Raw genomic sequence first — 14,158 nt, forward strand, 5'->3', positions numbered from 1 at the left:
AACACTGGGGCTTGATTTGGACACCTTTATTCGCCGACGACTTGGTATGCTGCCTGAGGAGTGGAAACGTCACACGATAGATATGGCAAGAGTCCATGTGTCTTTTGTCTGAAATAATCGCTTGTATGGATCGGCATAACTTCCCTCGCTCTTAGAAGTCGTAGCGATCGCTGTCATTACAATATAAACAAAACCAATGATTAAAAATATTAAGGCTAACTTTGTTCGGAAATTGCGAATCTTAATTTGTACGTTACTCCATTTTTCCCTCCCCGGACAAAATATACTTCAAATTTTAAAACAAAGTTTTAAACGTTGAACCTTACACGTTTTACTCGTGGTCCGCTGTAGGCCTTCGGTTTGGCTTCCTGGTCGAGAACGATTCGGGTAGGATCGAAAACCTAGCTTGCTTCAACGTCTTCGTTCGCCACGAATGCTGGCTTCAGCCCTTCGGTCGTAACGTTAACTTCTTTTGTTCCGAACACTATCGTATATACGCGGTCGATGACACGCTTGACAACACAATGAGGTCCTGAGTACCACGGTGTCAACGGTGGCTTCGCTGCGTTCTGGCGCAAGAGCAGATGCGAGCCGGAGTTTAACGCCTTGTGTAAGAAAACAGGAGACCACAACTTTGAGACCGTTGATAATTTCTCCTATCTAGGCTCGAAAATCACAACCGATAACAGCTACGTAGATGAAATCCGCGCACAGTTGCCAACAACCGGAGTCTATTTCAGCTTACAAAAACTTTCCCGCTCGAAACGTCTCACCATAGAGTCAAAGCTCTTACTGTGCAAGATACTGATCTCGCCAGTCCTCATGTATTCCTCGGAGACTTGGGTACTTAGCAAGAACAATTGCGAACTTTTGGCTGCGTCCGAGTGAAGAATCCTCCGAAGAATTTTTGGCCCCCAACATGAGGATGGACGATTGCGTAGCCTACATAACGACCAAATCGATGAGCGATACCGTGACCGTCAGGTTGTGGATAAAATCCGACTCAATAGGTTACGGTGGGCGGGTCACTTAATCCGTATGGATGAGGATGATCCCACCCGAAAAGTCTATAAGGGCAATATCTATGGTAGAAAAAGAAGACGAGGCTGCCTAAAATGGAGCGATAGTGTAGATCAGGACGCCAGACAGCTTTCGGGGATATCGAATTGGTGAACCTCGGCACAAAACCGGGATGTCCGGAGTTCCTTATTAAGGCAGGCCTAGACCGGATACCGATTGTTGCGTCGTTGATGATGATGATTGCTGCGACTTACGGCAAGTCCTCCTCGCGGAGGATCTTGTCCGCCATTTGGGCCAGGGCTTCAACATCGACGTGTGCCGTAACGTTTAATATCTCCCGAATCCAGGTGGGTCATTTTTTAAGCCAAAACATGCGAAGTGGCTTAACTGTTCGCCGACAAGGTATCGCATGCGCCATAGTAATTGGGTTGGCCTAGAATCGCCTAACTCTAGATCGGATAACGCCTTTGTCAAAGCGTCTTTCGGAGATTTCACGAAACGATTTATTAACTTCCTTTTCAGCTCAGCGTATTTATTGTCTTTTTGGTGGATTGTCGATAATGTCCGTTATTTCATCGAGAACGGACATATGAAGCGCGGCGACGACCGCGTGAAATTTTGCTAAGTCGGACACAATTCGGCTACTAGCAAATTGTGACTCTATGTGACTGAACGACAATTTTGGTCGTGGTCGCCAAAATGCAGGTATTTTCACCTGGATGAAATCGACATGACCGGGCGGATAATACGGCCGAAGATCGAAGTTGTCGCGTGTTGAAGTGATTATTTTTTTTTTGGGATAGGTTAGATGAATACGTTTACGGACAGAATGTTGCACTCTCGCAACAACACACTGTCGAACTACCAACTAAACACTTCCCTGTCATCAGGGAACTAGCCTGGAACCGTTTGACACATTACTTCAGGCTAGCCCTCCCACTCTCCCGGCTTTGGGAGCCTTCAAGTCAGGGTATTCCCTTCACCAACGGAAGGGAAACGGAGGAGGGGAGTTGTCAGTTCAGGGAACCCCTTACCGTCCGATCCCTATGCCGGCCGAGTTCAATCCTCTTTATAATAAAAAAAAGGCCCCAACATAATGCGCAATACGATTCCAGCTGCCAGCGCTCTTCAGCATCTCTCTGAAAATGTTGCCTGGAGAGAGCTTCCCTGTGTCTGCATGAAGCTGCTGACGAAAGCTGTCCCACCTCTCGCAAGAGAAAAAGGTGTGTTCAGCGTCGTCCGCCATTCCATTGCAGAACAGTCAGGAGATCGAGCCGTCCCGATCCTGTGCAGGTACGACTGAAAACCTTCATGCCCACTTAGAAGTTGGATAAGGAAGTAATCAATCTCAGTGCGTCCGGTAACAAGTGCCGTAACGTCGTCTGTATAACCGACCAGGCGCGACTCTTCGGGCATATCGAGTCTCAGCAGACTATCATAAGAAGCGTTCCAGATGTACGACCCTAGGGTGGATCACATGGATTACAGAGGTGATACCTACCCGGGCAGTTACTTCTGGACATTCACGCTTTATCGCCTTCTTTACTTCGACCTTTTCAGTGAGACAGGCAAGATCCCGGATTTCTAGAGAGCACATGGGCTATAGGCTGAAAACAAGAACCTTCTCCCCCAATAATCCTTTGACCGCTTCGCAAAACATACTCTTGTTAGTCGTCTTTGGGCCAGTTCAACGAGAACTCCGCCACTCCTCGTTTTCCGTATGTAAGACACCTCTGCTCCGTTGCCTTCGGGTTTCATCCTGTAACGGATTTCACTAAGGACTTCCGCAAATGTGTTGCCTTTCGTCGGCTTAATGAGCAGAGCCGACGGTCTAGTCCTTCTCCGTTTCCTCGTCTTTTCTACTCTTGTCTTTTGGTTGCCAGCCTCCTTGTCTTTGGACAGGCGTGTCTCTGACGGGGGAGTCAGTTGTTTCTTTTTTTACTTCTTCGCCTTCTTTTTTTGGGCCCTGAAAACTACTTCGATAAAGTCTCCTTCAGGCAGGTCGTCCTCTTTCCGCTTTTTCCCTAGTTCGCTTTGCGGTGGGCTATCCGCGGTCCGTTTGACGCAAGCAACGTTCTCAGCGGGGAATTCAGCTGCTCTTCAATCATCTTCCGCTGCTCTCCACGCTCGCCTACAGAAAGAAATGCGGTCGAATAGTTCCTCCAGTTCCATCAGCCCGTTTTTAACGCCTTTACTGACGTTCCTCTGAAGGAACGTTGCCGACCGCATACGCTTCACCACTGCTGCGCATTTCCTGATGACACTTTCGTCTTCGGCTCTAGCTAGGATAGTCGACTGCACTTCCATTCGATTTGTGTCCGAATCCATCTGCTCAGGACTAGCGATTCTGACTGAACTTTCTTCGGGAACAGGGGCACTACAAGGTATTGTAGTTGCCATCTCCGCACGGTCAGTCGCGCCATTTAATGAGGCTTCCTCTTTATTTGGGCGCCCCGGGGTCACATCGGGTATATTAGCCCTCGCTGCCTCTTTCACTGATCGCTGCGGTGAACGAAGCATTTTTGTCCTGCTCCCAAACGCACTCAGCTTTCCTCCTTCCCTGTTGTTTCGTCGATTTTTTTTATTAATGAATGTTTATTCTCCATGAAAAACTAACCAGCGCATCATGTGCGGCTCGATTGGTCGCAATAGTCAGGAACGGGCATACCCTCTGGGACACAGTTTCTACCCCAGTTTCCTGAGACCTGACCTGCGCTTAGCTGATCCCGAAATTCACGGACGAATCAGTGCTCGCTCTGGGCAACGCGGTCTAGTAACACCGGTTCAATGCACATCACCCAACCAGGGTCCCGAAGGGGCTGGCACGTGACACACATCATAACTTCCACCTTGGCAGAGTTACGCTCACATCACCCCGTCAACGTCCCGAGTGTACCGGTCATTCGCCATTCGCTCTTCACCGAAAAGCTTTCTCGAGGCTACTATCTAGGACGCAGGTATACTGCCAGGTAGGTGGTCAGAACTATTATACTTACTCGTGCACCTCGGGGACGTCACACCCCGTATCGTAAGCGACCCGTTAAAGGTCGCTAACGACCTCTGAGATCAGAGATGAGATGAGAGAAATTAATGTGATAGGCGTTTTCAATATGGCCACCGATTGGGACTGCGATGTTGCACTGGCGCCGGCCTCGCGTATGGGCGCGGGTGAATGTGGATCGACAGGCATGATGCTCAGAAATTCAAAAAATCGTAGCTTGCGTTTTGTGATGATAGTCGAAGGGAGGTTTGCGGTATCGAAAAACGTGAATCGATACCCGGAAATGGCTGTCGAGATACGCTGCTGCTGGTTGTCGCGAACTATTGGGGTCATCACTATGGATACTTGGATTCCCATCAAATTTAAACACTGGCGCTTGATTTGGACACCTTTATTCACCGACGGCTTCGGAAATGCGACATGATAGATATGACAAGAGTCCATGTGTCTTCTGTCTGAAATAATCCCTTGTATGGATCGGCATGACTTCCCTCGCTCTTAGAGGTCGTGGCGATCGCTGTCGTGTTCCCACAATAGACATTTTCTCATTTTAAAATTCATTCTGGAATTTTCCTAAAAATGGTTGACATCGCATGAAACCTTTAGTATTAAAAAAATAAAATAAATTATTTTAAATCACATTTTCAAATTCAATTCACATTATTAAATCAATCAAAATGTATGTTGTGTAACTAAGCGATAATAAACGGGAATGTAACTTGGCAATTTTAACTGTTTACACACCAAACGACGACACCATTTTTTAATGAAAACCACCTTGAATTATCTGGCATTCCAGTAACACTTTTCACCTACTTTAAAGAAAACACATAGATTAAATTGTTGACAATCCGCCAATCACGGACAAAATCTACTAATCCATCATTGTCACACAAAATTTCTATTCATTGAAAAAAATCTAATTGAGTATAAAAAGATACTTTTTTAAATTTATATAAAATTGTCAGTAAACTAACCGGATCTTGTGGTTACACAATGGGTACATGTTAAAGGTCTATTTGCGTATGTGGTATATGTTACTAAAACTGTAGGGAGAGAAACGAGAAAAATTAGAAAAATTGAAGGTTTCCTGATAATTGGTACTGGAGACTTTGAAGTGTTTTAATGGAAGTTGATTGAAAAATTGGAGGAGGAAACTGAATTTTCACTTCTCATTCAAGTAAATTTGCACAGGTGGTTTATACTTTACTAATAACATCAGTTTTTGGCAAGGTCCACGATTGGCAAAAAAAACACTTTATAATTAACACAAGCTGAAATTGCTAATGAATAATTAGCAAGAATGTGTAAATATATGAAACACAAATTTAAGGTGCTAGATAATATCAAATTCATTTTCTAATATTTCTTGGAAGACTTCTTAGAAGTACTGAATAAATATTCTAAATTATATTTTATATATTTTTATTTTATTTAATTATATATTGCTTTTAGCTAATTGTTAATTTTAACTAATATTCTTTTTACTTTTATTTGCAGACGGGACATCTATAATCATTCACATCACGATATATTATTCTGGAATAATGGAAACGTGTCAAACTTGGTGTAATAAAAAACATTGAATTCAATAAAAGAGTGTCTAAATCAATTGTGCTTCTTAAAATTGATAATAATAAGAACACTAAAACGAAGAAAAAGAAAAGAAGAAATTACCATAGAATACGTGAATTTAGAAAGACTAAAAAGCGACGAAAACCGTATAAATATATACAACAATTTCCAAAGAATTTGTTATTGTTATAAGAAAAGGAAATTGACAATTTTTTTATTATTTTTTTATTTGTTAAAGATCTATATATGAATAATATTTTGTTTTGTTATAAATATTATAAATATAACCGATACACGCCTATATATTAAATAAGAGTTTAAAAAACACAAAAACTTTTATAAGTGCATATTGAGAGTCATACATATATACATATACATATTTTTGGCAGCCCAAGTATCTTTTTAAAAGAAATTGAAAGTGTTGACACGAAATATATATAATTTATAAATATATACCGATATAATAAAATATAAGATAAATATTAAAATAAAAATTCAACTGTGATTTTAAAATTTAAACGGAAAATATATAAAAACAAAACGGAGTCCTTTTTTGGAATTTAAAACAACCAAGTGCTTTGATAAATTATATAAAAAAAAAAAACAAACACAAAACGTAACTCGAGTTTCCTTCAATTTTCTTTTTCTAAAATTGAAATATAATAAAACAAGCAAAATGTTCAACTTAAATATTCCAACAACTTCACTGCTCGGCATTGACGGTAGTAGTCTATGTACAACACCAAAAACACCAGAAATATTAAATTCATTAATGGCAATGACAAATCCATTGGATAATTATACATTTACCCCAGCAACAACGGCCCAACAGCAACTTCAACAACAAACAAATGCAACAACAATATCACAAAATGGCAATCATCAGGTTAGTGTTAATACTTCCTCATACATTTTTTCTGTCAGTTTGAAGATAAGGCTCATAGTATTGGAATGGTGCTTTTGGAGTACTCTTTCCTTTGAAACATAAACCTATGGTAATTCCTCCGATGTTAACCATCATCCTTGGTAAACATGAGCCAGTCCTTGCCGCCTTCTCTCCTGGGGATAATCCAACTCAACCTCAATCATTCCTATGTCCTTATTTATCGATTTCGAAACGGCCTCGTGGTCATTAGTCAAGTTTGACCACTCCTAACCATATTTTCACAAATAACTTGACTGCAAACACCATGCCCGATCACTATTGCTTCCTCCGATATACGAAGACTGAGCACTCTGTGGTACAGTTCCTAATAAGGAACTTTGAAGAACTTTTGCCTTTATTCGTCCCATAGCCTCTCCAGGGGGTTATTCTTAATTGGCCGAACTATGTGGCCAAGTGTATCCATTGTTACTAAAGTGCTCTGCTCTCAATCCAGCCCGAATTAACCAAAGAAAGGGGAAGAAACTGGAGCCTCTCAACTCCTCCGCCTAAAGAAATATCCCGGATTCGTTAATTCGTGATGATTCCCGTTGCAACTGGAGAACATCGGCGCCAAAGATCTGATGTCTAATGCGTCCATAGGCGGAGCATTCACTTCATTCCGCTCCCTCATTACAGGAATTATGTCAGAATTCCTACAATGCTCTTGCAATGTTTCCGACTTTTCGACAGGATGAACTTTGCGGTATCAACGTTTGGTTCTGACAGGAAAAGTTTGGTGTTTCTAGCAGCGCTTAGGCTCTGCCACCTGCCATTGTGAGAAACTTGTTGCCAGTTTTTGAAGACAGCCTTACCCAATCCAACTCCAATTGTTGGTTCCGGTCCTGGCATGGGGGAGATTGAACTCTCTTTTGCTCAAGTATCCGAGATTTCATTCCACTCTATACCGCAGTGACCAGATACCCAGGGTAGTTCCGTATTGAATCTAGAGATAGCATTCAAATGGTTTCTGCATTCCTGAACGATTTTTGCGGTGATCAAAAAACTACTCAACGCAGTCTGGCTATCACTGCAGATTACGATGGGCCTACCCTTTAACCTGTGGTCAATACCCCGATTTAGTGCCCTTAGGATACCCCCATACCCCAGTTTACTGCCCTTAGGATCGCGTATACTTCGTCTTGAAAAACCGTTGCATATTGTCCCAAAGGAAAAGCCTACTTCCCCTTTTTATTCGAGAGGTAGAGTTCGGCTCCAGAGCCCTGTTCTGTTTTTGAGCCATCAGTGTGGAAGGCTTGTTATGTCAGTATTTCAATATAATCTCAGTAATGGCTAAAGACAGATTATATTATTTGAGATTGCAAACAAGATAACAATGATAATCTTCGTCTGGCAGCGCTTTCATTACAACTCTAGTGGTCCAGGAATCGTCTAGGTATCATCACACAACTACTGCAAAAATTTTAATTTACTCTCCTGGATGGTCTCTCTCTGGTTGTTTTACAGGAAGGCCTGTCACTTGCCAGAAACAGGTCCTCTTCGGAACCGCAAGTTGGGATTATTTAGGTAGCACTAGCCTTCTAAATATGGTAGCAACGCACGCTTTTGTATCCTACCGAGTAATTTTGACAGACCCTCTGTGACAATTGTTTGTTGGTTGCGAAGACTCAAATAATTGCCCCTCTTTTCATAAAAAAAATCTTGGAGGGAGGGGGCTGTAGTTAGAGGCTACTAACGTACCAAATGTACCAAACGTACCACTAATCTTGCCCCGAAAGTGTTTGAATTACAGACAAGCTTGAGTTCCAAACAAGCCCCCTGACAATCTTTGATTGTCTGCCCCATTAGCTATGATTTCTGAACCATAATCTCTCGAGAACATAACTGAAATCCTAAGCATCTACTCATATTTAGTGAGTGCTGCACTAGGAGCATAGCAACTGTAGAAATGAACTCCTTCTCCTCGCAAAGTGCTGCATAACTTCTTGGAAAGTTTTTTCTTGGCCCGCCCACAAGACTGTGCGGCTCCTTTGATTTCTCGCAAAACATTGCCACTTAAGTATTGCTCAGAAATTATGGACGCATCGATTCTCTCCGGAATGATCTGGACCATCTCTCAATAATCGAGATTGCCTGAATCCGCTCCATTTTCAAGTTGCGGTGAGGGTCGTGCAATATTCTGGACATCTAGGACTTCGGGCAATATGACGATGGCACACAAACTCCCTCACTCTGCGTAGCTTATAATTATTTTAAGTTTGCAAATGCTACCTGGTCCATAATTCGATGCATAACTCGACCTATTGTCACCGTCCTTGTCATTACCAGTGTGAATACTGCCTCCGCCGAGGGACTGATGATATAAATATGTGTCCTCCTAGATAGAGTTCAGCAGGCCAGACTTTAAGTGCGGCTAAGAATCGGCTGGCTTAGCTTCAACCATATATTTTAGTGAATGTTCTCCCTGTCCTCAGCAAACTACCAAAGCTTCATAACTTTATTTCCAAGAGAGGCTCCTTGGCCATTTCACCCCGTATGGCTTGAGAGCTTTGATTTTGTAATGATGCCTTTCCAAATTCCTTCCATCACCGTTTCGTCCTCTAAAAAGTACCTTGAATGGAGAGGGTTGTTACCCGTTAAGATGGGTACCGACGGGGCTCGTTCTAAATGGATCTGCCGCTCAACCCAGTGTCACTCTTCCTTGCACGCTTATAAATGTAAACGCTACAGTAGCCAGCTTCCAAATACTAAGTCACTTACAGTCGCTGGATATAGATAACCAGGATATCGCTACCTAATCTCTGAAACTACGACACAAGGTTTCTTTGAGGAACAAGGTACAAACATACAAATATACCCTGGCCTTCCGATTTCTTACTATTTTCCCTTACCACTTTGATACTTCCACACTCCACTTGAATCCCATGGCCAACAAACTAGTTCGAATATCATTGAAGCTGGTTTTCTGCTACGTCAAACCTCAATGACGATAAGGACCTTCTTCTATTTAAGAGAAGAAGAGAAATTTTAATCGAATCTTTAATAGATTAAGGTAGGAGCACTTAAGATCCACCGAGTACCACTCGCCTCGACGATTCCGTAGCCTATATAACGGCGAAATTTATGAGCGATACCATGACCGTCAGTTTGTGAATAGAATCCGGCTCAATAGGTTACGGTGGGCAGGTCACTTAATCCGTATGGATGAGGATGATCCAGCCCGGAAAATCTATAAGGGCAATATCTATGGTAGAATAAGAAGACGAGGCAGACCCTGTCTGAGATGGAGCGACGGCGTAGGTCAGGACGCCAGACAGCTTTTAGGGATATCTAATTGGTGGACTTCGCCGCAAAACCGGGATGTCTTGAGTTCTTTATTAAGGCAGGCCTAGAGCGGATACCGGTTGTTGCGCCGTTGATGATGATGATAGCCTCTCCAGGGGGTTATTCTTAATTGGCCGAACTATGTGGCCAAGTGTATCCATTGTTACTAAAGTGCTCTGCTCTCAATCCAGCCCGAATTAACCAAAGAAAGAGGAAGAAACTGGAGCCTCTCAACTCCTCCGCCTAACGAAATATCCCGGATTCGTTAATGTATCACAGGATTTCTGTTGGTAGATGTGATGCTACCCGTTGCAACTGGAGAGCATCGGCGCCAAAGATCTAATGTCTAATGCGTTCATAGGCGGAGCATTCACTTAGAAAATGCTCCGTGCATTCCGCTCCCTCATTACAAGAATTATGACCTGTCAGAATTCCTACAATGCTCTTGTAATTCTTTCTGCTTTTCGACAGGATGAACTTTGCGGTATCCACATTTGGTTCTGACAAGAAAAGTTTGGTGTTTCTAGCAGCACTTAGGCTCTGCCACCTGCCATTGTGAGGAACATGTTGCCAGTTTTTGAAGGCAGCCTTAGCCAATACGACTGATATTCCAATGTAACGATTCGTTCTAACGGGCATTAGCACCCCCATTTTAGGCACAGACTTCCTATGTCACTACTTGGCAGTTGGTGGACCTGCAGAACAAGGCCTTGATAGACCTCGCAACTTCTTTACAGACCATGAACCACTTGCAAAAACGGCACTATCTTTATTATTTTCAACGACATTGCCAATCACCGCATTCGTGCACTCCTCAGGAAGTACCGCAACATTACTACAGCCGGTTAAGCACGATATGGAGCACCACATCAACACTACCGGCTGCCCAATTTTTTCAAATATGTGTCCACTGTAACCCCAGAAGCTAACTGTTGCGCAGAAAGAGTTTAAAGATTAGATAAAACAAGGTACCTAAAGACCTTCCAATAGCTGTTGGTCCTCTAAACTTCATTTAGTCCCTAAGCCTAACGAATGGCGGCCATGAGGAGATTACAGGGGTGTGAATCCTCTGGCAATTCTCGACCGATACCGCATTCCACTTATCCATGATTTTGCGCACTCACTTATGTACTACCGTATTTTTACGACTTTGAATCTAGCCAAGGGGTATCATCAAATCCCCGTCGCTTCTGGAAACATTCGGAAAACGGTTATCTGCACACCTTTCCGACTCTTCGAGTTCACCAGGATGACTCTCAACTTCTGCAACACTGCGCAGACTTTCCAGAGGTTCATCCACTCTGTCCTGCGAAACTAGAACTTTTGTCTCGTTTATATGGAGGTTTTGGTCGCTTCTTCGTCCGAATTTGAGAACTTAGACTATCTCCAGTGCATTTTTCAACATTTCCTTGAGGCCGGACTCGTCCTAAATGTTGAAAAATGCAGATTCCCACAGAAGCAGGTAAAATTTTTCGACCATTTATTAACCCCTGACGGTATCCAACCTGACCCAGACAGGGTTGAGGCGGTTAAGAGCTTTCCCCTACCAACCACGGTGAAGGATCTGCAAAGGTTCATGGGCATGTTAAACTTCTATCGTCGTTTCTTACCCAAGGCCGTTCATCACCAAGCGATCTTTAACACCTACTTCTCTGAGCACAAAATCAAAGACTCCCGCGAGGTTGCGTGGTCTGCGTCCAGGCAACAGCTTGTTGATGCCACATTGCTCAGCCAGATGCATCCCTAGCTGTGTTCGTCGATGGCTCAGATACAGTGATATCCACCGCTCTTCACGAACCGGTGAACCTGGCAACCTTTCAGTTTCTTTTCGATACAACTCAACCCAGCTCAACATAACTACAGTGCCTACGATAGTGAGTTACTCGTCGCGTACCTCGCTATAAAATACTTCCGATTTTCCCTGGAGAACAGGCCGTTCACTGTGTTCACGGACAACAAGCCACTTACTTTCGCGCTTAGACAAAAGCCCGACAAACTGTCCCCTCGCCAACTTCGGCACTTGAGTTATATCAGCCAGTTTACTTCTGATATCCAACACGTGTCTGGAAAAGACAATGTTGTTGCAGACGCTTTGTCTCGAATCTCACAGTCCCCGCCCCCGTTGATTATGCTGCAATCTCCGAGGCGCCAGAAAGACGACGAAGACCTTCAGAACCTGAGGGCAAACTGCAAATACAAGTTCAAGGAGTTTCCTATTTTTGGCTCAAACTCTTATTTACTCTGCGAGACCTCAAATAAGGGAGCTAGGCCATTCATTCCGGCCGATTTTCGCAGGGTATCAGGACGACCACCCGTTCAGTCACTGGAAAATACTTCTGGGCTTCCATGAACAAGGACATAAATTCTTGAGCCAGACAATGCATCGCGTGCCAGAACCCAAAGTCAAAAAGCACGTACGAAAGGAAGTAGACGTATTCCCTAGGTCGACTAATCGCTTCCGCACCACCCATCTCGACATCACCGGCCTTTTGCGAGACTCGTACGGATACAAATATTGCCTCACAATCATCGACAGTCGCCTGTAGCAATACCTCTGGCTGACATTAGGGCGGAATCATTTGCCGAGACCCTCTGTCGACAGCGGATCCTACGCTTTAGTGTCCCATCCGCAATCATCACGGACCAGGGAATGCAATTCGAACCTACTCTTTTCGCGGAGTTAGGCAAGCTTCTTGGCTTCAAGCGGTATAGGACTATTGTATACCATCCACTGTCCAATGGTATTCTGAAACGCTGGCACCGGACACTGAAGGCCGCCTTAATGGCTCGCGACGATCCGTCGTGGTCGCGATCCTTATTATTATTATTCTGTTAAGGGAAAGTCGCACCGCGTCCTTGAAGAACTATTGTGCCCCTTTTACTAGTTATAGTGTGCCTGTTGATCACAGTATCTCAAGCAGGCCTGTAACCGTTAGGAACTTTATTATGTTCCCCACTTCCAGAAGTTTCAGCTTTGCATCTGGTATTAAGTGTTCTCCGAGATGTATCGACCTACTTTGTACAAGTGCCAGACACTGTCCCAGGACGTGCATAGAGGTTTCGCCCTCCTCCTCACAGAACCTGCAGGCAGTTTCCGTAGATATCCCTAGCTTCCCTAGGTGATAGTTCAGCCGACAATGATCAGTGAGAATTCCCACTATTCGGAGGTTCTTTTTGGTGAGGTTTAAGCAATCCTTTGTATGCATGGGTTCGTATCCTCCAATAAGCACCCTGGACTGCTCCATCCCTGGTAGGCCCGCCCAATATAGTTCCCTCAACCGTTTCTCTTCGTTTCTTAGATTCATAGCCATGAAACCGTTTCCGATTCCACAGAAGGGTTCTGGCCCGTGCAAAGGCGTCCCTGCTCCCTTCTTGGCTAGTTCATCCGCTTCCTCATTGCCTTCCAACCCAGCATGGCCTGGAACCCAAAGTATCCAGACCTTGTTGAACGAGCCGAGTGTATTCAGTCTCTCAAGGCATTCCTATACCAGTTTACCTGGTTGGACCTAAGTGCCTTGTTCGCTGCTTGGCTATCGGTGAGAATAGCTATGTTCTGCCCCCTGTAGTTCCTTTGCAGATTAAAGGAGGCAAGTAATCAATTGCTGCTTTAAGCCGTATGTCGCAGCCACGCTCTCCCAGTTTGCCTTGTTACTCCAACGTGTTTCAAACTTCTTATCGAAGTGAAACCTCGTTGTCATGTTGTCGCTCGGTATCAGTAATTCGGGATACCGCCTAGAAAGGATATCAATCTTCCTTCGATTTTGGCAGCTCCCCGCCTCACTCATATTCCCGGCCATCCTGAATTTTGATCTCCTTGCCTGCATCTGTATGTGCAGATGGAGAGGGGTTAATCCCAGAAGGACCTCCAGGGATGCCGTTGGGCATGTCCTCATTGCCCCACTGATACACACACAAGCCAGCCTTTGGAGCTTATGTAATTCCCTGGCTTGTGTGCTGAGTTGGGTTCTTTCTGCCCAGATTACCGCTCCATAGGTAATCATTGGCCTTATTATTGCAGTATATATCCAAAGTAGTATCTTCGGGCTGCAACCCCATTTTTTTCCTGCTATGGATCTGCAAGTCATCAGAGCCCTCGTGGCTTTTCGACAAGTGTTTCCGACATGTGTCTTCCAGAGTAATTTTTTGGTCTAGCGTGATTCCCAAATATTTGACCTCTGTTTCTCGTTTCACCTCCATATCATGTAATGTTATGGCTTTCAGGTGATCCAGCTTACGCCTCCTAGTGAATGGTACTATGGTGGTTTTGGTTGGGTTGATCCGCAGTCCCACCTTCCTGCACCAGGCACTAGTAACCCTTAATCCAGTTTGGATTCTATCACATAGGGTATCTTCAT

General features: G+C 44.0%; 1 protein-coding gene across 1 annotated transcript in view; it reads left to right on the forward strand.

Annotated features, from left to right (window-relative positions):
- Window positions 1-14,158, forward strand: part of LOC119653497 (activating transcription factor 3) — a 202,708-nt gene that overhangs the window by 141,977 nt on the left and 46,573 nt on the right. Inside the window, exon 2 of the mRNA XM_038058134.1 lies at window positions 5,522-6,482. Coding sequence (XP_037914062.1) covers window positions 6,273-6,482 — 210 coding nt within the window. The 5' untranslated portion in view covers window positions 5,522-6,272. The remainder of the gene's footprint in view (window positions 1-5,521; window positions 6,483-14,158) is intronic.

This window comes from Hermetia illucens, chromosome 4, assembly GCF_905115235.1.
Source record: "Hermetia illucens chromosome 4, iHerIll2.2.curated.20191125, whole genome shotgun sequence".
Lineage (NCBI taxonomy): Eukaryota > Metazoa > Arthropoda > Insecta > Diptera > Stratiomyidae > Hermetia > Hermetia illucens.